Source organism: Erinaceus europaeus, chromosome 16, assembly GCF_950295315.1.
Source record: "Erinaceus europaeus chromosome 16, mEriEur2.1, whole genome shotgun sequence".
NCBI classification, from domain to species: Eukaryota; Metazoa; Chordata; class Mammalia; order Eulipotyphla; family Erinaceidae; genus Erinaceus; species Erinaceus europaeus.
Genome location: NC_080177.1, coordinates 70,090,020 through 70,117,825, shown reverse-complemented (window position 1 = coordinate 70,117,825; position 27,806 = coordinate 70,090,020). Strand labels below are relative to the sequence as shown.

Here is a 27,806-nt window from a genome sequence, read left to right as displayed (position 1 = left end):
TGAAGAGTATATGTTCTTTGATAAATTACTATTACTCCCCTACTCCCAATTAATTTATCTTAAACTTTTCTTATTCAGAATACCTACTATCCAACCTGGACTAAAATGGTTCCAGATACTTCCTGATAAAAACTAAATATGTATATATACATACATATTTATGAAAGACTTTTACATAAGCACTATACTATCTTCCATGCCTGTGGTTCCAAGGTTCCAGGTTTGATTCCCAGTAACACCATAAGCCAGAGCTGAGCAATGTTCTAATTAAAATAAATCATTCTGTGAGGACCCAGGTTCAAGCCCCCCAACCCCAACTGCAGAGAGAAAATCTTCACAGGACATGGAGCAATGCTGCAGAGATCTCTTTTTCTCCCTGTTCTTATTAGGAAAAAAGTGTGGCCATCAGGCAAAGTAGAGCTGTCATGTAAGCACTGAGCCCCAAAGAGAACCCTGGTGGCAAAAACTTAACAAAAACAAACATTAAAAAATGCAAGTGGGCCTGGGACATAGCATCAGCTGTAACGCATCTAACTTTCCTGCCTGAGGCTTCAGAGGCCCAGGTTCAAACTCTGATACCACAAGCTAGAGCTGAGAAGTACTCTGGACTCGGTCTCTCTCCCTCTCAAAAATAAATTAAAAAAAAAAAAATTTACTCAATCATAATTTTAGTGAACTGGTATTCCTAGGAATATTACCATAGTCCAACAGCCTATCTGAAGTTTGACTGAACAGTCATGCTCATTCAAGAAAAAATTTGCCAATTTCTGAGCTATAGCTGCTCTCAAAATTTATTGCCCATCAGAACTACTGAAAGAATTAATTAACAGAGGCTCAACTTCCCAAACACGTGAGAGACATCAAAATTTGAGAACCACTGTTAAGAGATCAGAGCATCTGAAAACTCAATGTGTTTAAGAATCACCAGAGGGGGAGTCGGGCTGTAGCGCAGCGGGTTAAGCGCAGGTGGCGCAAAGCACAAGGACCGGCATAAGGATCCCGGTTCGAACCCCGGCTCCCCACCTGCAGGGGAGTCCCTTCACAGGCGGTGAAGCAGGTCTGCAGGTGTCTATCTTTCCTCCTGTCTTCCCCTCCTCTCTCCATTTCTCTCTGTCCTATCCAACAACGACAACAACAATAATAACTACAACAATAAAACAACAAGGGCAACAAAAGGGGATAAATAAATAAAATATTAAAAAAAAAAAAAAAAGAATCACCAGAGGACTAAGGACACTACCGTGCTGCAAGAAGTCTGGAGTGAGGCCTGAGCTCCCACGTCAAATAAGCTTTTGGTGATGTCCACAACACTGGCCAGTGGATGGCCTTTTGTGTAGCAAGAATCCGGAGCAGTGATTCAAGTTGGCTGCACATCAGAATCACCAAGGTAGTGTGACACAAAGCACAGGTGCTGCTTGTTTACTTAGTTGAGCTGGGTGTGACCTAGCCATTAAGTTGGGCTTGCTTGCTTTGTTATTTCTGGTTGGTTGTTTCGCAGGGCCCCCGGCACATGCACGATTTCACCACTCCCCGGCCACAGAGAGAGGAGAGACACCACAGCACCAAAGCTATGACACTCCTGTGTAGTACGGGGACTCGCATGTGTATGGCAAGGCACCTGCACTATCTGCTGAGCTATTTCTCAGTCCCAAGATTTCGTTTCTGTGTTTCCCAAACAGTTCTAATGTGCAGCCAGGCTGAAGTGCCTCTGGAGCATAATTCCTCATCTCAGCAGTCAGCTAATTTCAATGGTGGAGAGCTCAGCATAGTTTGCTCCCTCTATACAGCGCCCATGATGGAAACGAGCTTTCCTAGAGATATAAATATGCCTAGGCATCAGCCTGCAGCCCTATCCTTCTACCCAAAGTGTGTCATGAAGTCTGATCTTACACTAGTTAACAAGTGTGAACCTCGGTTTCTTCATCAACCTGGTGAGGACTGGAGCTCCAGAGAGAACTACCTGCAAGTAGAAAATGGAAAGTATTTCCAGTGGTTTAGAGAGCACTATATCCTAAAATAAGCGAACATGTGCACAACAACCACTATTTTGCACTCCTCACACTGCCCAATAGAAATAGATTTCATTTTTCACCACAAAAACATGTAGACACAGATTGGAAATACTGAAGTAGCGCACTCTTAGTGTGATTTCTAACAAAGAGCTCAATGATGCAGTTCCGGGAATGCACTGTGTCCTGGGAGGAGCCACCTGTAACAACTGAAGGATCAGCAGAGGATTACCCGCTCCAGGGAAAAGACAAAGGACTGCTTTCAGCATAACTAACTTCCAGCACGTCAGGAAACATGGAGGTAAATGCACAGTCACATGTTAGCAACTAAACAGCTTTGTACTGGAGACTGAAGAATTTAACATCAAAAAGGAGCCAAGTTAAAAAATAAAAATATAACGACAACAACACAAGTCAGAGCCAGGAGTGGCATGCACAGTTTTTAATTTGGAAAGCAAAAAGATTACACATAATGGAAGGCAAGGTCATGGTACAAAAAAAAAAGCTCATTACAAAGTTACTGTGACACAGAGGTGAGGGCACTTCTCTGGGCTCTCCACCTGCATACCAACTCAAATTCGGTCGGAAATATGAACCTGAAGGAATTCTTGTGTTCAAAATGCTGCTATCTCAGGAGCTCTTATCCAGGGGAAATTCAAAAGTGAACCTAAAATAAAGAAACAGAAAGGTAAGATGAGATGGCCAAGAATATTAAATTCTTCTATCTGAATTCTAAACTCACTAAATAAGACAATTATGGGAAGTATTTAAGTCAAGGTGCAACAGCCAGATTAAAGCAGATAGTTTTCACAGAACATTTTATAGAGGTAGCCATAAAAACTGATCTGAATCCCAAGCACACCTAGACAAAACTATTAAGAAGTCGGTAAACGTGGCCTAACCCGCTGATTAGCGTCTCGGCATTCCCGGTCCACAGCTGACTTGTAGTAGCAGGCTTACAACTGAGCATAATAGCTTCTCTGCATCTAACAAAGATCATAAAACACTAAATTCCAGGGCTTTTGTTGGGGGGGGTGGGGGTGGAAGTAGGAGTAGGAAGAATCCAAGAGTCAAGAAAAACTCCTAGTCTCTCTGGATTCTATTTCAAAGTATCAAAATCAAAGCAGTTAATTTCACGTTCCTTTAAAGGTAGGCACTGCTTAGCCCTGGTTTACAGTGGTGCTAGGGATTAAACCTGGGACTTTAGTGCTTCAAGCATGAAAGTCTTTTGTATAGCCATTATACTGTCTCCCCAGCCTTGGTTTTCAGAAATTTCTAATTATCAAAGCCTGCTTGCTATCTTTTCCAAAGGCAAATATATATATACAAGACAGTATCCCTCTTTTTTTCCTTCTTTATTGGGAGTGGTTAATGGATCACTGTACAGTTGTTGACACCTGAGTATAATCTCTCATCTCCCTGTGACAGGTGTCCCAGACAGTATCCTCAAAGTGGAGGTTCAGGATTCTTTCAAAAGTTAGCTTAACAAAATTGGACGATCAATAGCTCAGAAGCATAGTTTCAATTGCTAACCAGAGGATAAAGACTTTAGGAACTAATAAAATTTGCTCCCCAGGTATCAAGGCATGGACAACTGAAGGCACCTACTAAGAAAAGGTAGCATGACTTCTTCAGTCCAATTCAAGCATGCAGAAAAGACAGCACCATTTGATTAAACTATCTTAATCATCTTAAAAGAGGCCAGGCACAACTCAAAGAACTATTTAAAAAATAATTACTCTCTGTCTGGATACAAAAGATAATGCCAATAGGGTCATTTCTATATGAAATCTGTATTCTCTCCCAGTACCATGTCTCTTCTGGCTCCAGCACAGAGCAGATATGCTCAAACACTGATTTCCCTTCAAATCCATCTCAACCTGAATCCTGGACACCTAATTAAAAATGAGATCTGAGAAAATGTGAATCACAGGCCATTCTGTGAAACTTCCATTTTCAGAGTCCAATATGAATCATGACAATTTCAGAAGGCATAAAATATTACTAAAAATGAAGGAAGCCTTAGAGATCAGACAGTCTAATCCTCTCGTTTTACAGATGAGGAAACTGTGACCTGAGCGTCTGAGAGTCTTGACAGCATGTCCAGAGCTGGTCTACTCAACTCCGTGGCCACAAGCCACAGGGGATTATTGAGAACTAAGGTTTACAGTTTAATACCTGGTCACATGGCCTATTACAAACGTCCAAAAGCCACGGGCTACTGTACTATAGGGTAGAGCAGACTGAGAACACATTCTCATTGCAGGAAGTTCAACTGAACAGCACAGGCCCAAAGTCATCCTCCCTGGGTAAGTCAGGTCTCCTCACCTATTGGGTTGCCAGAAAAGTCATGACATTTTTTCTATGTTTTCCTATGCAAAAAATGCATCATGACTTTGCAAACAACCCAGTAACTCTACTGCAATAGTCTTTGGAACAAGAAAGAAAGCTTAGAGTCAAAACGTCTACTTATTAAGTTGCTACTCAATCACTTCTAAGTTCCATGGCCAAGACAAGTCGACTAAGATTTTACAAAGTTTAGTTATTGTCACCGTATGTATCAAATGGAAATACGACTATTTATCTGCCTCCATTACAAGTGGGCCGTGACACTTATCCAAAGGCCACTGAAACAAAAACTTGAAGTGACATATGCACCCCTATGTTCATAGCTGCACTATTCACAGCAGCCAAAGAGTGGGAGCAGCCTAAATGTCCATCAACAGGTGACTGGCTAAGGGAGTTATAGGATACATACTCATGGATACTACTCTGCAGTAAAAAAAAAGATGATATTGTGTCCTTTGGGACAAAATGGACAGAATGGATGGGACAAAATGGAGGTGATTATGCTTAGTGAAGTAAGTGAAGAGATGAAAAATAACTACCTAATGGTCTCACTCATATGTAAAATCTAGAGATCTGATCCACATGAAGTTAGAAAAAAACAATCCAAACAAATCAAAAGCAAGCAAACCATGTAAGACTTAAGAGAACAATGGTGGTTATCTTTAAGGGTGGGATACAGAACTTTGGTGGTAGGTGTGGTGTGGAGCTATACACTGAATCTTATCATCTTTTTTAAAATTTTATTATCTTTATTGGATAGAGATAGCCAGAAATCAAGAGGGAAGGGTGTGACAGAGAAGGTAAGAGACAGAGAAACACCTGCAATACTGCTTCACCACTGGCAAAGCTTTCCCCTTGCAGGTGGGGACCAGGGGCTTGAATCTGATTCCTTGCGCACTGTAACATGTGTACTCAACCAAGTGCGCCACCTCCCAGCCCTCTAATCTTACACGCTTGTAAGATACTACTAATTACAAATTTTAACAGTTATTTTTAAAAAGAAGTGAGCCATGAGGATTACATGGGTTAACCTGTAAAGTGTGCATAGACTGCACAGTCTTGCAAATCCAGTAATCTGACAACTGTAAATATATATATATGTCTTATTCAAAATATTGTGCAATTTACTGTTGACAGTCACACTTTTAACTTTCTGCCTCCTGTGAATGGACAATGAGAATCCAGTAATGTGGATAAAAACCAACAAATGAAGAAAAAAGAAGAGAAAAAACCAATCCCGACTGAGTAGCGACACAAATAGCACAATTCTCCTTCAACACAATGGGATATCATGAATTCGATTAATCAGAGGCCTGCACAGCTGCAGGAGGCTTTGATGGACATCCAAGCCAATCCCCTCATTGTACAGACAGGAAATGGGGGCTGAGAGACTATCTTATTGTCATAATGCTCTGGAGAGAGCAAAATCTACAATGCCGGTCTTACATCTAGCCTCGTGTTTGTGCCCCAGACCAAAGCTCCTGGCTGAATATTTTCTCTGGGCTTCTTTCTTCCATAGCGGTTTCTGTGAGTCTTACCATGCACATAAATAATGGCAATGGTTATTTTAATGGCATGTCCCTGTAGCCACAAGTGTTTTAGTCATTCGACATGCATACACTGAGACGGCTATCTCTGTGCTAAGCCTTGAGGTCCCTGCTCTCCCGGAATTTAAGAGTCCAGTGGGAGAGACAGGAAGGTGAGCGAACAAGGTGAGTGAACAATTCCAGTGCTGCATTAGAGGCATGCAGAGTGGACCCTGGGAACCCGGAAGACACTCCAAGGCACCCAGGTGGTCGAATGAATTGGAAGAAAATTTATCAGAGGCATGAGGATGGAGAAAGTAAGATTAAGGAGTGAAGGAAGCAGTGAACTTATAAACACAAAGACCTGATTATGTTCTTCCTTCAGTAGCTTTAAATGGACAAAGGGGCTGGATCGCCAATTAGAGTCAGCAATTAGTGGGTTTTCAGGACATAAGCAGACTGAAGGCTCTAAGAATCATAGAAAAGAATTAATCGTCCCCTTCAATGGGGGCAGGGAGGTAAGATGTGAAAGAAAAAAAACTAAGGGCTATTAGCAGTGGAAGGTCAAGTCAAGAAGTAAACAAAACAAAGCAGGTATAGAATAGTGCTCTGACAAGTAAAGGGGAAATCTCTGGGTCTTCATACCCAAAATCTTCACTCTAAGAAAACCCTTGAGGCACATAAGGTCGCATGCCGGCTCATGCTAACTCGACACTGCCCCCTTCTGGCCAAAATGTAAAGCAGCGAACGCCCAACTCCTAAGACCACTTGAACCTCTGCTGCCCTCCTGTGATGGAAAGAATCCAGTTTTTACCACAGAGACAACACTGGCTCCTTCCCCTAAATTTGACTTCTCCTATGTTTTTGTAGTGCATGCTCTCAGCATGCAGACCATCCAACCCACGGGGGGGCAGCAGAGCCTCAAGAATCAGACTGAGAGTCCCTTCCAGTGGTAATCCTCTAGATCAAGGGACTCCGCTAATGAATTCTGAAAAGTCAACAGCAACCGCATGTCGGTAAACAACAATGCTTGTCAGAGTTACACTCGACACAGGCCTGGAGCGGCCTTGCTCTAGCCAAGATTAAACATTAAATATTTAAAGACCTGGGAGAAAATGGCCTCCATGATAGAAGCAACTCCAACCAGGTTTTTACTGCAAGCAATCTCCCCCCCAGGCTAAACACACTTCCAAGCTCAAACTGGCCCTTTTATTACCATTTCACCTTTCCCTTTGGTCCAGGTCTCAAGTTCTCGAGAACTTTCCTTCTAGCTCAAAGTGTAGCCCAATGAATGTAAGCCCCTCCTTACTTTCTTTCCCTTCAGAACCAGAGATGGGCTCGCTTTTTTTTTTCCCCCAGAGACATGCAAAGTCAAAACAGAAAAATAATGACCAAAATATATATACGTTCTTAAATAGCTAAACCTATGGAATGCCTGTGTAATTCATTTGAAAAAGATTTACTGTCACCTAAGTGACAAACATTATCATTTCAGCATGAGTGTATTCTTGGAACTCAGAAGCTCAATAAAAGTATTTTCTTTCTTTTTCATATGTTTAAACTTTATTTTATTTGATTGCACAGAGAGAAACTGAGAGAGAAGGGGGATGAAAAGGGAGAAACAGACAGAGACACCTGCAGCATTGCTTCATAGCTCGTGTAGCTTTCCCCCTGCAGGTAGGGACTGGGGGTTTGAACCCAGGTACTTAACCAGGTATGTCACTGGCCAGACCCTCAGTAAAATTATTTTCCACCTTCCATCTCCACTTTTTAAAATGTATTTATTACTGGACAAAGACTGCGAGAAATGGAGAGTGAAGGGGTATGAGGTAGACAGAGAAAAAACACCTGCAGCACTGTTTCACCACTTGTGAAGCTTTCTCTGTGCAGGTGAGGGCCGGGGGCTTGAACTTGGGTCCTTGTGTACTGTACATGTGCTCAACCAGGTGCCAAGCCCCTGCACTTCCATTTTTACGAGCATCTAAAAGATACTACAAGTCTAATCTTGATCACTGGAATAGCAAACTCAGTTCCTATCAACTAGGAAGCTAGAAACTTTTACTATAGGGCTTCCAGTGTCTTGTTTAGACATGTTTTCTGAAAAACTAAATTTGTATTAATAGGTCGATATTTTAGATTATTCCTGGCTGAGCAAAAGTGTTCCAAGTGTTCCAACAAAAGTATTCCAAGCCTTATAACAGAGGGAAGGAACTGGCACTGGGGAGGAATTCAAAGAGAATTTCAGTTGTATTCACAATGTTTAATCTGTTCAAAACCTATTAACTCCAAGTGGTAGATACACAGGTGTCTGCTATATTAGTCTCTGTACTTCTCAGTTTTCTAGAAGATATACCTCCTGGGAACCAGAGCACAACAAAGTCACATGTGGTATCATAAATTGAACCCAGGGCCTCACACATGCAAGGAGTACACTCTAAAGGCAGAGCCACCTCCCTGGCCAATGTGGTTTTTAAATCATAATAAAAGCAAAGGAAGAAAAGTAGTAAGGGAAAGGACAGTGAAAAAATAACTGTGGTGGGGAGTCGGGCTGTAGCGCAGCGGGTTAAGCGCAGGTGGCGCAAAGCACAAGGACCGGCATAAGGATCCTGGTTCGAACCCCGGCTCCCCACCTGCAGGGGAGTCACTTCACAGGCGATGAAGCAGGTCTGCAGGTGTCTATCTTTCTCTCCTCCTCTCTGTCTTCCCCTCCTTTCTCCATTTCTCTCTGTCCTATCCAACAACGACGACAACAACAATAATAACTACAACAATAAAAAAAAAAATAACTGTGGTAACTTCTTAAACACATTCTTTGAACTCAAATACCTTACAGTAAGGTTTTCAATACTAGCAGACTATTAAAAAGATACGTTTTGAAGTCAGACTAAATTAACATACTTATCAGTTATAATATTTCTAGCAAAGCTCTCTGAACCTGTTTTGCATCTGTAAATAGAATCAGCAAGTCTACCCTCATTAGGTTATTTTGAAAGTAAAATAAGATACAGAACAAGAAACTCATAAAGCCTACCCATGGCAAGCACTTGCGAATGTTAGCTTCTGTATACTTCCTTGAATAAATTTGTTTTCCAGCTTAATATCATTTTCTTTTGATCTGCCTTCTTCAGAGTAGCTGCCAGTTTTTAATGTCACCCCCACATTCATGCAAAAGCAATACACTATAGATGCTTATTCTTTTTATACCCAGCTCTCAAATGTAGTTGGCAAGGAAGGGGAATGTTCAATCTGTTTTGTTCTACCTTCTGAGCTGGCATAAATATTGAACTCTCTTGGAAACTATTTTAACTGTTTCGGGCACAATGCACATAGGACTGAGATAAAAGCACAACAAATCCAGGAGATAGTGCACTCATTACAGCCGTGCCGTGCCCAGCACCAGGGGAAGCTCCATGAAGGGTGGACCATGCTGTAGTCTCTCCCTCTGTCTGTCTCTCTCAGAAATTAAAAGATATTGGGAGGAGGAAAGTAAACAGGGAGCAGCAGAATCACACAGGCTTAAAGGCCCAGTGCAAAAAAAAAAAAAAAAAAAAAAGGGCAAACGGGCAAACATTAAAAAAAAAAAACGATGAGCCCAAGCAAAAACTCACCTACAAGGGCCCATTTTTGCCATCTCACAACCGAGATTCATGTCCCCAAGTCCAAAAGCACTGGGGGAAACAGCGTCAGTGATATGCTCTTTCTCCCTCTCTCCTGTGTCTCTATCTGAGAAAGTCCATCTCGAACAGTGAAACCCCACCGATGGCAAGAAGAAAGAAAATTGACAAGACAGTACAGCATATGTCAAATGAAAGATCTGGGGGAGGGGAAGCTTTTCTATGAGTATATTGTATATAGAATGCCTTCACACTGTGATCTGGGATTGGAAGATTGTGCTGTGTATTAGGTTCATAATTCCCAGTTGAACAGGTAGCCCTAGGTTGTTGATATGGTCTGTAGCACAGTTTCTGCTGAGCCTGCTTTTTGTGTCATGATTTTGAAAAACTAAGCTCTCTGCAGCAGAGTCTTCCTCCAATCACAACAGACCTAAGAAATAATGTCCCAAGATTTGATATCTGTCTCAGTCTAGAGAACACCCTTAGAATATTTGTTCTGTATTTTAAGTATACACCATCACCTATCTCGAAAAAAAAAAAAACTTTGGAAATGTAGAGGAAGGCTATCAGAAGACTTATGACCTTCCCAGCACTATCAGAGAGCCCAAGAATTATTCATGCCTGCAAGTGTAAGAAAGTCAGCTCTGGGGAGGAGGTGCACCCAGCAGAGAGCAGACATGACCATGCACAAGAACCCAAGTTCAAGCTCCCAGTTCCCACCTCCAGTGGGGAAGCTTCCCAAGCAGTGTGAATCAGAGCAGGCTTTTCAACTCCTAGCAATCAAAATAACTGGCTCCTTGGCGATATTATATACCAGAGCTTATTTAGGAAAAGAAAAGGAAAAAAAAAAAAAAAGAGCTCCACCACCAAAAATGGAAAAATGGCAAACATTTTTCTACGTTTTCAAGTCTCCCAAATGAATCCAATTTCTTTATTCTTACTTTAGCATACACATAAGCAAATAACAAGTCATTCAGTCAGCACGTTCTGTATGCTTTTCAGGTATAAAGGCTCAGGAAGGAACTATGGGGCCAAGGGCCCAGCATTTAAAAACATTTGCGGGCCAGGAAGACAGTACAGTGATAGCTTATCAGACTTGCACAGCTGAGGTCCCAGATTCAACCCCTCATTCCACCATCTGCCAGAGCTCAGCACTGCTCCAGTCTCGCTACCCCTTTCCCTATCTTCTCTTCCCCTCCCACCCTCTCCTTCTGCCTGTCTCTCATCACCATGCTCATGAAAATAAGTAAATCTAAATTTTAAAATATAGTCACTTGAGATTAAAGTCAGTAAAATATTATAGAACAAATCTAAAAGCCAAACCCTCGATTGATGTCTCTTCCAAGATCCAGGAGTTATTTTTATGGAGTCACTGATGCAGAAAAAATGTATTAGCTACAGGCAAAGTCTCATTTTCTGTTATCTTAATGATTTGCAGAACAGTGAGGAGAGAAGGCAACGACCAAGAGTCGTGGCACTGATGAATCATGATGATATTAATGCATATTTTGCAGACCTACAGAAAATTCTGCAAGCCTATTATCAGCAATAAAGGAACACTGCCAACCATGATCAAAACCAGCTCCATCCAGTTTCTATTCCTAAAACCAACGTTATGGGACAAGGAATATGACCGTCACTTACATTCTTCCAGTCTCCTGTTCCCCCACTGAGTAGACGGATGATTCAGCCAACGAAGTTCATGACAACAAGGTGCAGGATGGTGCTGGCAAAAAGAAAATCAGCAAAGGCGCGCTCTGGGGAGATGCCTTGGAAGTCAGCTTTGTTCTGTGGGTTAATCTGTATCCGCAGGCAAACTGAGAAGCAAAACACACACACACACAAAAATGGTTACCCAGAGATAGAAAGCAAACTAATATGACTGCTAATGAATGCATACATAACCTATGCCCTGTGGCTCTGCTCTGACAGAAATTATGTGTCTGTGCATTCAAAGGTATGCACAGGCGTGATACAACAGCCACAAAGTGGGAAAAGTTTAAATGTCTATCAACAGTACAATGGGTAAATTCTGGACTATGTAACAGAATACTACAGAACAGTGAAAAGGAACTTTAAAACATAAATTCCACAAAAAGAGCATATGATTCTATTTATATAAAATAAGAGGGGCAGCGCAGTGGCACAGCTGGTTCAAGGTACATGTTACCATGTACAAAGACCCAGGTTCAATCCCGCAGGCCCTATCTACAGAGGGATGATTCACAAAAGGTGAAGTAGTGCTGTAAGTGTCTCTCTTCCTTTCTCCTTCCCTATCTCCCTTTGCTCTCTGTCCTATCAAATAAATAAATAAGGCAAAATCAATCTATAATAAAACAAGGAGGCCTTTCCTCAGGAGGCCTCAATGGTGTTGGTAATTGTTCTAAATCTCCTTGGAGGAGATTGTATGGGTGTATTTTAAAACTCATGAAGCAAAAAAAGTAAAAAAAAAAAAAAAAAAAAACCCTCACGAAGCTACGGGGGCCAGATGGCTAAGTACACACATTACAGTGTGCAAGGACTCAGGTTCAAGTCCCTGAGGGGAGGGAGGGAAGCTTCATAAGCAGTGAAGCAGTGTTCTAGGTCTATTTCTCTCTCTCCCCCTTCCCTCTCAATTTCTCTCTCTGTCCATAATAAATAAGCAAAATATTTTTTAAAAAAAACACTCATCAAGCTGCATACTGAAGTTTTATAAATTAAGCTGTTAAGAAAAGTTAAAGGAAACAGGTACAACTTCTCAGTTAGGCTAAGCCAAAACTAAAGATCAGAAGAAAGTAGATATAAACCAAAAAAAAGCCATCAAAACATTCCTTCTTTAAGTGTATGATTTATACCTAACACGGCAACAAAAGAACTAAACTGAATGGCAAACGGTAAAGCTGAGAATGGTTTCCTAGCAAGATGTATATGATAGTGGACCATAGAGATTATATATCCCATGTGTTTATCCCTGAGGATTGTACAGTTAGAAATATTTGATCTCAAAGTTCTAGCAGCCTCTTGTCTCAAAAGATATGACCCGAGCTAGTAACCGACAAGGAACACTCCAGTGCCACATCCCACAACCTGCAAGACTCAGCCTGATCCAGGAGCCCACATGAGAAGTAAGCTCCTGGAGTAGACCTTTCCAAAATACCTCATGCCTGTGATAAATGATTACACTATTAAGAAAATCCAAAGTTGCTTCAGGCTAGTAACCATTCCATCCCTAACGTTAAAAAGGCAATGAACAAGGTCTAACAGAAAGGTCAGAAAACTATCCGGCTAGTTCTCCCGATTCTGTCACCATGGCAACAGTTTTCATTATGCTCAAACATGTAAACACTGCAAAAGCACCACTGATCTTTTCAAGTACCTGGATCCTTCAAAATATGAAGGACACTGACTGAAGCCAGGACAACCAATTAAAATCCTACTGCGGAGAGAACAGATTGGTTCATCCACTGGGGAGAGCAACGGGCATTATCTAGTAATATTTAAAATGTTTTTTCCTTTTGACAAAGGAATTTATCTTCCAGAGAAGACATTCTACAAGAATGTTTGCAAAGTTGAATAAAAAAAAAAAACTCCAAATGTCATAAAGGAGATTATTTAAATTACACTTCAAACATGCAATGAAAGGCCACATAACTTCAAAAGAATGAGAAAAATTCTCTGTACGTTGATAATAAAGAGGTCCAAGATATATTAAATGAAAACAAGAGAAACAAAACAAAATAAAATTGTTCTATTTTCTTTTTTTTTTTTTTTAATTTTTTATTTAAGAAAGGATTAGTGAACAAAAGCACAAGGTAGGAGGGGTACAACTCCACACAATTCCCACCACCCAATCCCCACAACCCACCCTCTCCCATGATAGCCCTCCCATTCTCTAGTTCTATTTTCTATTCCTCTTTACAGACAGATGCTATTTTCTCATTTCCTCTAGTGAGAACCTAGGAGGACACCAAACTACTAGCTATGACGATTTGGGTAGAAGATGGGTTGAGTTTCAATAAAGACAACAAGGTGGAAGGGGGGGAGCTCTTTGGATAAAGTACAGGTAATGAATGATACAGAAATCCAAACAGTTTTTTCCACCAAGCAGTTTTAATGGTAACGTAAGAATGAGAGTCCATGGAGATAGAACATTAGAGGTAATAAAAACCTCCACTCCATGTGATGCATAAAACCCCCAACAAATGGGGGGGGGGCGAGAGACGCACACATGCAGGTGAGGCTGCCTGAGTCACTGAGTGACTTCACGCATTTGTGAGATATAAAGAAACAAAGCAAAGGAACAGACAAAACCAAAACAAAATAAACCCTTGGCTTAGAACTCCTGAACTGTGAGTGTCCGATGGGGCAACGACACAACTACACAACACTACACAACACAACTACACAACAACACGACACAACACAACTACACAACTACACAGCAACACTACACAACTACACAATTACACAACACAACTACACTATAACACAACTATACAACAACACAACTACACAATTACACAACTACACAACACAATTACACAACCACATAACACATCTACACAACACAACTACACAAAACAACTACACAACAATACAACTACACAACTACACAAAATAACTACACTACAACACAACTACACAACACAAAAAACTACACAAATACACAACTACACAACACAACTACACTACAACACAACTACACAACATAAAAACTACACAACACAACTACACTGTAACATTACACAATTGCACAACTACACAGCACAACACTACACAACCACAACACAACAAAACACAACTACACAACACAACTACACCACACTACATAACACAACTACACAACACAACTACACCACACTACACAACTACACAGTTACACAACTACACTATAACACTACACAATTACACAACTACACAACACAACACAATGACACAGCACAACACTACACAACCGCAACACAACAAAACACAACTACACAATTACACAACTACACAATTACACAACTAAACAACACAACAACTACACAGCACACTACACAACCACAACACAACAAAACACAACTACACAACACAAATACACAACTACACAATTACACAACACAACTACACTACAACACAACTACACAACACAAAAACTACACAATACAACTACACTATAACACTACACAATTACACAACTACACAACACAACTACACAACACAACACAACTACACAACACTACACAACCACAACACAACAAAACACAACTACACAACACAACTACACCACACTACACAACACAACTACACTACACTACACAATTACACTACACAATTACACTACACAATTACACAAATACACAACACAACTACACAGCACAACACTACACAACCACAACAAAACACAACTACACAACACTACACAACACAACTACACAATTACACAACTACACAGCACACTACACAACCACAACACAACAAAACACAACTACACAACACAACTACACAATTACACAACTACACTACACAACACAATTACACAACTACACTACACAACACAATTACACAACTACACTACACAACACAATTACACAACTACACAATTACACAACTACACAATTACACAACTACACAATTACACAACTACACAACACAATTACACAACTACACAACACAACACAATTACACAACTACACAACTACACAGCACAACACTACACAACCACAACACAACAAAACACAACTACACTACATAATTACACAACACAACTACACAGCACACTACACAACCACACAACACAGCAAAACTACACAACTACACAGCACAACACTACACAACCACACAACACAACAAAACACAGCACAACTACACAACTACACAATTACACAACTACACAACACAACACAATTACACAACTACACAACACAACACAATTACACTACACAACACAACTACACAGCACAACACTACACAACCACAACACAAAAAAACACAACTACACTACACAACTACACAACACAACTACACAGCACAACACTACACAACCACACAACACAGCAAAACAACACAACTACACTACACAACTACACAGCACACTACACAACCACACAACACAACAAAACACAGCACAACTACACAACTACACAATTACACAACACAACACAATTACACAACTACACAACACAACTACTCAACTACACTTACATAACTACACAACTACACTATAACACTACACAATTACACAACTACACAGCACAACACTACACAACCACACAACACAACAAAACACAACTACACTACACAACACAACTACACAACACTACACAACACAACTACACACTACACAACTACACAGCACAACTACACAACACTACACAACAACACGACACAACACTACACAACACAACTACACAACACTACACAACACTACACAACAACACAACTACACAACACTACACAACACAACTACACAACCACAACAAAACAACACAACACAACTACACAACACAACTACACAATACACAACAATTACACAACTATACAACACAACTACACAACACTAAACAACACAACACTACACAACACAACACACACAACTACACAAATACACAACACAACTACACAATTACACAACTACAAAATTACACAACACACTACACAACTACACAACATGACAGAACTACACAACACAACACAACACCACTACACAACTACACAACACAATTACACGACTACACAAGAAACTACACAACCACACACTAACACCACAACACAACTACACATCATTACACTACAACACAACTACACAACACAACTACACATAGCAACAAAGCAACACAACTATACAACATCACAGCTACACAACTACACAGCACATCATAACTACACTTCATCACAACTACACAACTGCACATCACAACTACACAACATCACTACACAACACCACATCACAACACCACATCACAACTACACATCACAACTACTACACAACACAACTACACAACACGACCACACCACACGACAACACAATTACACAACAACTACACAACACTACACAGCACAACTACACAACATCACAACTACACAACAACAAAACTTAAAAAGGGAGGGAGGGAGGGAGGGCCAGGTGGCAGTGCAGTGGGTTAAGCAGACATGGTGCAAAGCTTAAGGACCACCGCATGGATCCTAGTTAGAACCTCTAGCCCCCATCTGCAGGGGGGTTGCCTCAAAGGCAGTGAAGCAGGTCTGCAGGTGTCTTTCTCTTCCCCTCTCTGTCTTCCCCTCCTCTCTTGATTTCTCTCTGTTCTATCCAAAACAGCAATAACAACAAGGGCAACAACAACAAAAACAAACAAACAAATGAGGAAGGGACCTTAACAGATTCTTTCCACAGCTCCGCTGGGAGCGCCTGCTTTACCATACAGGCTACTCCAGTTCTAGCCAGGCCCCCACCACATCAGCAGAAACTCTGACGCTGTCTTTCTCCCCCGCCCCCCAACCACCTGCCGTCTCTGGCTCTTTCTCTCTGAAAAAGTCCAGAGTGGCCAAGTCCCAATGACAACAAAATAAGAACTGATGAAAAGAAAAAAAAAAATCAATAAATAAATAGTAGTTATCCAGATAGCCAAATGGCACACTTTTTTTAAATGTTCAAAGTCAGAGCCCAGGAGGTGGTGCTATGGATAAAGAACTGGACTCTCAGGCATGTGGTTCTAAGTTGGATTCCCAGAAATGCACGTGCCATAGTGATGCTCTGGTTCCCTAGCCCTCCTCTGCTCAGTCACTGACTTACAGATAAGTGCCAACTAGAATGATTAGGTAACAATTCATGTCTATGAAAAAGTTATGAAGACTTCCGGAGGTGGGCTACGAGCAGCAGCAGATCTGTTTCTTTCCTCTCCTCTACTCTCCCGGATCAACTAGGAATACCAAAGGAGACCACCTGGGACTGAAACAAGACAGGACTAGAACAACTATAGGAACCCACCAAATCACTGGTGAGTGCAAACACGTGGCTGGTTACAGAGAGGAGCCTAGGGAGAGACTAAGTGGCTGGTAACAGTCCGACGGTCTATCAGTAGAGACACCACCTCCAGTCTGTCCCACCAACAAGGGGACAGCTGAAGGGAGGAGAGGACTCCCCGGAGACTCACCAAGTGCAACTCTGAGTCTCCATTGCTACTGCCCTCAGAATCTGGAGCAGTGGCAGAAAGGGACACAGGGGGACAGAGATCTAATCAGGAAATTCAGGAGAAGACCTATACCTCCATGGCACAGCTGTGGGGCTGTGAAAGTCTCTTTGCATAACCACTGGACTATCTCTGCCACACCCTGCCTTATCTCTTGGTTAGGAGTCAGTGATTAAGTTAAGAAGCCTACTTATAGTTAGAAACCCTCAGGCTCCCATAGCCTACAGAGAAGAAGGAAAAAAAAGAGGCTTTTAAATCACTGAGCCCAAACTCAGGGATTAAAATACTATTGAAACAACTGTTAACTTCCACCACTGTGAACCCTTTAATTACCTTACTTAGACACAAGTCAATCCAGGAAATAGTGATCAGTAATTTGAATAGTACTAAGAGAGGGAAATCATAACATAATATATAAAATGGGTAAACCAACAAGAAGAAATATTGGAGAAACGAACCAGGACAACAGTCCAGCTAAAAGCCCCCCAAAGGGTGAAGCACAAAATAACGAGGTCAACATCCAAACATTAGCTAAGTAAATAATCACAGGAGTAAAGAGTTTGAAAGAATTGTAATCAGAAATACAGGAACAACAAATGAGACTCTGGAAGAAAACACTATCTCAAGTGTATTAGAGAGCTGAAAGCTGAAATAGCTGAGCTAAGAACACAACCAGCTGAACAAACTAAAACAGTATCAAAACAAGGAAACAAAATAGATGAACTCCAGAAAACAGCAGAGGGCAGAGAGAATAGAATCAATGAGGCTGAAGACAGAATTAGCAAGATTGAGGATGAATTAGAGACAACTAAAAAAGAAGAGATCTCAAAAAGAGATTAAGAGAGGCTGAAAACAACAACAGAGACCTATGGGATGACTTCAGAGAAACAATATACGCATTATTGGCTTACCAGAGGAAGAAAGAAAGGGAGAGGAAGAAAGCATTCTTAAGGCCATAATAGCTGAAAACTTCTTTAGTCTAGACAACATCAAAGACAAAGATTCAAGAAGCCCAGAGGGTCCCAAACAGAATTAACCCAGACTTAAAGACACATCATATTTAGAATGGAAAGGAATAAGGATAAAGAAAGGATCCTGAAGGCTGCAAGGTAATAACAAAGAGTCACCTACAGAGGAAAACCCATAAGGTTAGCAGCAGACTTCTCCACACAAACACTAAAGGCCAGAAGAGAATGGCAAGATATCTATCGAGTACTCAATGAGAAAGGCTTTCAACCAAGAATACTATATCCTGCTAGACTGTCATTCAGACTACATGGAGGCATAAAAACCTTCTCAGACAATTAACAGTTGAAGGAATCAACTATCACCAAGCCTTCCCTGAAAGAAGTTCTGACAGGTCTTCTATAAACAGTCAGACCATCATAAATAGGACATATATCAGAACACTCTAAAACTCTACAAGAATGGCATTAAAATATCTTCAATCTTTGATATGAATAAATGTCAATGGCCTGAATTCACCTATTAAAAGACATAGAGTAGGAAGATGGATCAGAAAATACAACCCAACAATATGCTGTCTACAGGAAACCCACCAAACTCAACAAGACACAGACTTAAAGTGAAAGGATGGAAAACTATCATACAGGCCAATGGCCCACAAAAAAGGGCAGGAACAGTTATTCTTATAACTGACATGATAGACTTTAAAATACATAAGATTTAAAAAGATGGGAATGGACACTACTTAATCCTCAGAGGATCAGTCAATCAAGAGGACTTAACAATTATTAACATCTATGCACCCAATGAGAAGCCATCTAAATACATCAAACTTCTACTGAAAGAGCTATAGCAATATATTAACAGCAACACAGTCATAGCAGGGGACTTCAGCACCCCACTCTCTCAACTTGACAGATCATCCAGGCAGAAAATCAATAAAGACATAAGGGAGCTAAAGGAAGAGATAGATAAACTAGAACTATTGGACATTTTCAGAGTCATTCACCCCAAGAAACTGGAATACACATTTTACTCAAATCCACATGGGTCATTCTCAAGGACAGACCATATGTTAGGCCACAAAGACAGCATCAGCCTATTCAAGAGCACTGAAATCATCCCAAGCATCTTCTCAGACCACAGTGGAATTTAACTAACACTTAACAATCACAAAAGATTAGTAATAGTCCCAAAATGTGGAAGCTCAACAGTACACTTCTTAAAAACTTCTGGGTCAAAGAGGAAATCAAGGAAGAAAACAAAATGTTTCGAGACTTCAATGAAAATGAAGACACAAGCTATCAAAACATTTGGGACACAGCTAAGGCAGTACTGAGAGGGAAGTTCATAGCTATACAAGCACACATTAGAAAACAAGAAAAAGCACAAATAAACAACCTGATTGCACATCTTAAAGACCTAGAAGAAGAACAAAGGAACCCTAAAGCAACCAGAAGAACAGAAATCACTAATGTTAGGGCAGAAATAAATAACACTGAGAATAAGAAAACCATACAAGAGATCAACGAAAGTAAATGTTGGTTCTTTGAAAGAGTGAACAAAATTGACAAACCTTTAGCCAGACTCATAAAACAAAAAAGGAAGAAGACCCAAATAAATCGGATAGTAAATGAAAGAGGAGATATCACAACAGTAATTCAACATATCATGGGAGGCTTCTATGAACAACTATATGCCATATGGCCAAGCTAGAGAACCTGGAAGAAATGGATGATTTCCTAGATACCTACCAACTTCCAAAACTAAGTAAAGAGGAAGTGGATAACATGAACAGGCCCATCAGAGCCAATGAAATTGAAACAATTATCAAAAATCTCCCCAAAAATAAAAGTCCTGGACCAGATGGTTTTACAAATGAATTCTACAAAACCTTCAAAGAAGAACTAATACCTCTACTTTTAAAAGTCTTCCAGAAGATTAAAGACACTGGAATACTCCCTGCCAGCTTCTATGAAGCTAACATCACTCTGATACCAAAAGCAGACAGGGACACAACCAAAAAAGAAAACTACAGACAAATATCTCTGATAAACATAGATGTGAAAATACTAAACAAAATTCTAGCCAACCGGATATAGCAGTATATTCAAAAGATTGTTCATCATGACCAAGTGGGGTTTATCCCAGGCATGCAAGCTTGGTTTAATATACGTAAATCAATCAATGTGATCCACCACATCAACTAAAGCAAGACCAAAAACCACATGGTCATATCAATAGATGCAGAGAAAGCCTTTGACAAAATACAACATCCCTTTATGATCAAAACACTACAAAAAATGGGGATAGATGGAAAATTCCTGAAGATAGTGGAGTCTATATATAGCAACCTACAGCCAACATCATACTCAATGGTGAAAAACTGGAAGCATTTCCACTCAGATCAGGTACTAGACAGGGCTGCCCACTATCACCATTACTATTCAACATAGTGTTGGAAGTTCTTGCCATAGCAATCAGGCAGGAGCAAGGAATTAAAGGCATACAGAATGGAAGAGAAGAAGTCAAACTCTCCCTATTTGCAGATGACATGATAGTATACACAGAAAAACCTAAGGAATCCAGCAAGAAGCTTTTGGAAATCATCAGGAAATACAGTAAGGTGTCAGGCTACAAAATTAACATTCAAAAGTCAGTGGCATTCCTCTATGCAAACACTAAGGTAGAAGAAATTGAAATCCAGAAATCAATTCCTTTTACTATAACAACTAAAACAATAAAATATCTAGGAGTAAACCTAACCAAAGAAACGAAAGACTTGTATACTGAAAATTATGAGTCACTACTCAAGGAAATTGAAAAACACACAAAGAAGTGGAAAGATATTCCATGTTCATGGGTTAGTAGAATTAACATCATCAAAATTAATATACTACCCAGAGCCATCTACAAATTTAATGCTATCCCCATCAAGATCCCAAGCACATTTTTAGGAGAACAGAACAAATGCTACAAATGTTTATCTGGAACCAGAAAAGACCTACAATTGCCAAAACAATCTTGAGAAAAAAGAACAGAACCGGAGGCATCACACTCCCAGATCTCAAATTGTATTATAGGGACATTGTCATCAAAACTGCTTGGTACTGGAACATGAATAGACACAATGACCAGTGGAATAGAATTGAGAGCCCAGAAGTGAGCCCCCACACCTGTGGACATCTAATCTTTGACAAAGGGGTTCAGACTATTAAATGGGGAAAGCAGAGTCTCTTCAACAAATGGTGTTGGAAACAATGCGTTGAAACATGCAGAAGAATGAAACTGAACCACTGTATTTCACCAAATACAAAAGTAAATTCCAAGTGGATCAATGACTTGGATCTTAGACCACAAACTATCAGATACTTAGAAGAAATATTGGCAGAACTCTTTTCCACATAAATTTTAAAGACATCTTCAATGAAACGAATCCAATTACAAAGAAGACTAAGGCAAGTATAAACCTATGGGACTACATCAAATTAAAAAGCTTCTTCACAGCAAAAGAAACTACTACCCAAACCAAGAGACCCCTCACTGGTGGGAATGTAAATTGGTCCAATCTCTGTGGAGAACCATCTGGAGAGCTTTCAGAAAGCTAGAAATGGACCTACCTTATGATCCTGCAATTCCTCTCCTGGGGATATATCCTAAGGAACCCAACACATCCATCCAAAAAGATCTGTGTACACATATGTTCTTGGCAGTACAATTTGTAATAGCCAAAACCTGGAAGCAACCCAGGTGTCCAACAACACATGAGTGGCTGAGCAAGTTGTGGTATATATACACAATGGAATACTACTCAGCTGTAAAAAATGGTGACTTCACCGTTTTCAGCCGATCTTGGATGGACCTTGAAAAAATCATGTTGAGTGAAATAAGTCAGAAACAGAAGGATGAATATGGGATGATCTCACTCTCAGGCCGAAGTTGAAAAACAAGATCAGGAAAGAAAACACAAGTCGAACCTGAAATGGAATTGGAGTATTACACCAAAGTAAAAGACTCTGGGGTGGGTGGGGAGAATACAGGTCCATGAAAGATGATGCATGACATAGTGGGGGTTGTATTGTTAAATGGGAATCTGGGGAATGTTATGCATGTATAAACTATTGTATTTACTGTTGAATGTAAAGCATTAATTCCCCAATAAAGAAATAAATTATTTAAAAAATAAATAAATAAAATAAAAAATTAAAAAATGGGGCCAGGCAGTGGTGCACCTGGTTAAGCACACACATTACAGTGCACAAGGACTCAGGTTCAAGGCCTTGGACCCCACCTGCAGGAGGAAAGCTTCACTATTGGCAAATCAGGGCTGCAGGGTCTCTCTGTCTCTCTCCCTCTTCTCTCAGTTTCTATTTCTATCCAATAATAAAAAAAGAAGAAAAAAAGTTTCCCTAATTGTTTACCAAAGTACTTTGTTTTAGACTCAAAACATGACTGATATCCTGACTAATGATTATGCTGGGGGTGGGGAGGGGATGATGTTTTCCAAAGTCAAACTGGAAAGGCGCAAGCGGTAGCCACCTATATACTAAACAAGTTACCACTCCCTGGGCCAAACCTGGACTCACTGTTCACTGAGCCCCTGTGGACAAGACTGGCCAGATTTTGACAAAAATGTATAAGGCAGTAGGCTCTAATTAAACATGGCAATCTAGGGGCAGGCAGTAGAGTGCACACACTTACCACTCACAAGGACCAGGGTTCAAGCCCAGGTCCCCACCCGCAGGGGGGCGAAGCTTCACCAGTCATGGAGCAATGTTGGAGGTGTCTCTCTCTCTCCCTTCCCTCCCAATTTCTCTCTGTCCTATCAAATTAAATAAAGCTTTAAAAAAAAGCGTCTAAAGACAAGTAAAGGGGCCAGGCGGTGGCGCACCTGGTTAAGCGCTCACATTACAGTGCACAAGGACCCGGGTTCAAGGCCCCAGGTCCCCACCTGCAGGGGGAAAGCTTCACGAGGGAAGCAGAGCTGCAGGTGTCTCTCTGTCTCTCTCCCTCTGTGTTCCCCTTCCCCCTCTCAATTTCTTCTCTGTCTAGATCCAATATAAATACATCAAAGTATCTTTTTAGAAGACAAATAAAAAAGGATGGCAAAGTGCCGAGTATTTGGAATTGGGGGGGGGGGCGATACAATTGATAGAATTGATAGAATTGTGTGAGAACCACTGAGCTCGGGGTGTGAAACAGCAGCTTCACACACAAGGGAGCAGCCATTCCAACCAAGCACCTGCTACTGATCCTTCTCACACTGTTTGCGGGAAGGTGGCACCAGGGCTTCGTGGTGACCAGGCCAAGGTGGCAGGGCGGCTTCAGAATGGAGGTTTCCCGGTTTTAAAGTCAAAGGAGTAGGGCACCAAAGTAAAAACCCAGTGGTGAGGGGTAGACATGCAGCTTCCTGGGCCAGTGAGGGGTGGGAGTGGGTGGGAGGGATGGGTCACAGTCTTTTGGTGGTGGGAATGGTGTTTATGTACACTCCTAGCAAAATGTAGACATATAAATCAGCAGTTAATTAATATGAGAGGGGGAAAATCAATTGTATGTCTCAAAGTTTCTCAAAACACAAACTGAATCTTTTTAATACATAGGCTGTGTATTTGATATGCGGACTCTCTCAAAAGCCTAGACCAAGTAGATCAGAAGCATCCAATAGCACAGCTATATACAAGACACTGGATACTGTACAGCAAACCCTAACAAAAAGACTTTTCAAAGTTAACCCAATTAACAAATAATGTGATGATAACATTAACTATCAATTGTCTTTCTGAACCCTAAGACAGCAGGAACCTCACATCTCCACTATAGAGCCCCTACTTCCCCCAGTCCTGGAACCCTTGGATAGGGCCCACTTTCCCGTATGCATCTCCCAATCCAAACCAAATAATATTGCATCTGCCGATCACAAACTAACCAACGCAACGATTGCCACCTCAACATGCTTCACCTCAGACTGTATCCAGAGACTTCACGTGTGGAATGACAACCCTTCAGCTTCATTACTCGGGTGAGACCTTTCCTTTAATAGTACACTCTAATTTCATCTCAGGTGGTTCACTTTCTAACAAAGTCCCATAATCTAGATATACACCAGTTTCTGTGAGAGAGAGCTTATGTTCACACGTATCTATAAACTACTGCAAAATATATACCTGAAAGCAGAAGTGCACTAGAGTTTGCAGTGAGTACCTCCCCAACACTTCCTCTCCACTATTCCAAGCTTGGGATCCATGATTGCTCAACAAATTGTTTGGCTTCATATGTTAACTCTCTTTTCAATCACCAGGTTCCAGATGCCACCAGGATGCTGGCCAGGCTTCCCTGGATTGAAGACCCCACCAATGTGTCCTGGAGCTCAGCTTCCCCAGAGACCCACCCTACTAGGGAAAGAGAGAGGCAGACTGGGGGTATGGACAGACCAGTCAAAGCCCATGTTCAGTGGGGTAGCAATTACAGAAGCCAGACATTCTACCTTCTGCAACCCACAATGACCCTGGGTCCATGCTCCCAGAGGGATAGAGAATGGGAAAGCTACTGGGGAGGGGGTGGGTTATGGAGATTAAGTGGTGGGAATTGTGTGGAGTTGTACCCCTCCTACCTTATGTTTTTGTTCATTAATCCTTTCTTAAATAATAAATAAATAAATAAATAAATAAATAAATAAATAAATAAATAAAGTCAAAGGAAAGCAGGGGCGGAGGTGTCCCGCCCCGATCTACCGGGAAGCGGGTCCCAGCGGACCAGGGGCCTTGAGAACCCCGCTCCGACGGCGCCACTCACACCTGCCCGGGCCTCAGTTTCCCGCTTCCCACAGTGTTACAGCGAACAGAGCAGAGTGCATGGAGGGCAGTGTCGTGGCAACAGGCGCGGGCAAACGAAGGAGCACGGCGCTGGATTAAAGAGCATGATTACCCGCGAGGATGAAGCTCCCCACACAAGAGATGAAGCCTGAGAGGAAGGAGTTGAAGGGGAAGGTCCCCACGAGGAGGCAGTAACCGAACTGCAGCGCCCCGGTCAGCAGTATGTACAGGAGGTACGCGTCCAACAGCTTCAGGCGCTGAGGAGTGGAGCTCAAGTACTCTTCCAGGAAGCGCGAAACGACCGACACCACCGACGCCGACATGACTGCACCGTAGTGAGCTGGGCCGCGTCCCTCAAACTCCTGGCAGATCGGCCACCAGACCGGATGTGGTGTCTGCGCTTGCGCCCAGCTCCGCCTTCCCCGATTGGTTGATGTGCGAGCCCCGGGCGTTAGACAACTAGTGCGCAGACGCAGGACGCTCTGGCAGAAGGGGAACTACAACCGGCGGGCGCTAGTGCGCCTGCGTCCTGAGTCAAGCCCCAGACGGGAGACGTGTTCTCTTTAGGTCCCATTTCCGCCGCTCCATTGGTGACGCCTACAGTTGCTTAGCAACAAGGTGCGGTAAAGAGGAAGAGAGATTGAACTTGTGGGCTATTACGGCTGCTACCCAAGGGTTCCGGGTCTCTTTGGTCCCCATCCGCGTCCACAGAGGTTGACAGTTGGGATCCGCTTTGAGACAATGTCTGCGACTGGATGGATCCTGACTCACCTAAGAGCACCATGCCCCTCCCAGGTTTCAGAGCAAGTCAGATTTTCCTACAGAACCACCGCGACTAATTTCAGCTATCAATGTGTAGGCTTAGACCCGATTATTGGAGCTGGAATATATAAACACATAGATAACATTATATGTATATGGCCTTGACCAACAGTTATTGGGTCCTCCTGGGATCCCACCTTACGCTAAACTGTAGGTTCCTTCAAACAAATCAGGTGCAAGGAAAGGGAGTGGATTGGATGGACTGCTAAGAAAGAGAATGTTGAGCGCACACATTGCAGTGCGCCAGAACGCGGGTTCGAGCCCCTGCTCCCCACCGGCAGCAGAGCGGAGCCACTTCAGGGGAATCTCTCTCCTTCCTCCCCCTCTCTCCCCTCTCAATTTCTCTCTGTCCCATGAAATAAAATGGGGGGGGGGAGTAGCCACCGGGAGTAGTCAATTCATAGTACTGGCATCGAACCACAGCGATAACCCCTGTGTGTGTGTGTGTGTGTGTGTGTGTGTGTGTGTGTGTGTGTGTGTGTGTGTGGTGTGGGGAGGGGATGAGAAAAAAAATGCCGGGCCTAAAATGAAGATACTTGTGGAAAACAGAGTAAGATTTAAAACCTAACCACTGGCGGTAGCCCACCCAGTAGAGCACACTTGATACAATGCACAAGGACCCTGGTTCAAGCCCCCAGGCCCCACCTTCAGGGGAGGAGGCTTCAGGAGACGTGGACTAGTGCTGCAGGTGTCTCTCTTCTTCCTTTTTCCCTCCTTTAGTTTCTATCACAAAAACAATACATACATACAGGAAACAGAATAATACACACAGAAATACAGAATAATACATACAGAAAACAACACATTCATACATACATACATGCCACTGGGAGCATGGAGTTGCTGTACAGACACCAAACCCACAGTGATAAGTAACCCTCAGTGGGAAAAAAAAGTTTGTTTTTTTATTTAACAAGTGATAAGTAGATTGTAAGAGGGAGATTAAGAGAGACCAGAGCAGCATTCAACATACTCAGTGACAGGGATCAAACATGGGGCCTCAAGCTCCTGAATGGAGGAAACTGAAGGTTTAAGTCACCTATGGGGGGGGGTGTGTGCAGATGAAGGATTACCTATTTTTAGTGTTCTTTTTTTTTAATGATTCACTTTAATATGTCTAGCTTTTACTACCCTTTTAACTTCACATGAAACAATTTCCAGACCTAGTTCTTCTCACCTTTCAGTTGCACATTGCACATAACCAAGTACTTTCAGCTATTTGAGGTATTCAGAAAAAGTTTCTGAAACAGCAAGTGAGTAGTAATGTTTCCTCCTCAGGGAGCCACCTGATTGAGCCGGCATGTTACAATGTGCAAGGATCCAGGTTCAAGCCCCTGATCCCCAACTGAAGGGGGAGGGGACCTTCACAAATGGTGAAGCAATGCTACGGCTCTCTCTCTCTCTCTCTCCCTTTCACTCCCTTCTCTTTCTCTCTCTCTCTCTCTCTCTCTCTCTCTCTCTCTCTCTCTCCCCCTTTCACTCTCTCTCCTTCTCTACTTCCCCCTTCCTCTCAATTCTGGCTGTCTCTATCCAATAAATAAATAAAGATTAAAAAATT

General features: G+C 41.8%; 1 protein-coding gene across 1 annotated transcript; it reads right to left on the bottom strand.

Annotated features, from left to right (window-relative positions):
* Positions 1-2,436: 2,436 nt before the first annotated feature.
* On the bottom strand, positions 2,437-25,814 carry DAD1 (defender against cell death 1). Its single transcript, XM_007536820.3, has 3 exons — positions 25,539-25,814; positions 11,143-11,315; positions 2,437-2,676 (listed from the first exon to the last, which is right to left on the bottom strand). The coding sequence occupies exons 1-2, from the start codon at positions 25,747-25,749 to the stop codon at positions 11,185-11,187; spliced, it is 342 nt and encodes a 113-aa protein (XP_007536882.1). The 5' UTR covers positions 25,750-25,814; the 3' UTR covers positions 2,437-2,676; positions 11,143-11,184.
* Between the last annotated feature and the right edge of the window lie 1,992 nt (positions 25,815-27,806).

What these genes read in the sequence shown, in the direction of transcription:
- DAD1 (XM_007536820.3), bottom strand. Translation starts at nt 25,749, where the DNA reads ATGTCGGCGTCGGTGGTGTCGGTCGTTTCGCGCTTCCTGGAAGAGTAC. An exon ending in GGGGAGCTTCATCCTCGCGG is followed by an intron (nt 11,316 to 25,538) that starts GTAATCATGCTC and finishes TTTGCTTCTCAG; the next exon opens with TTTGCCTGCGGATACAGATT.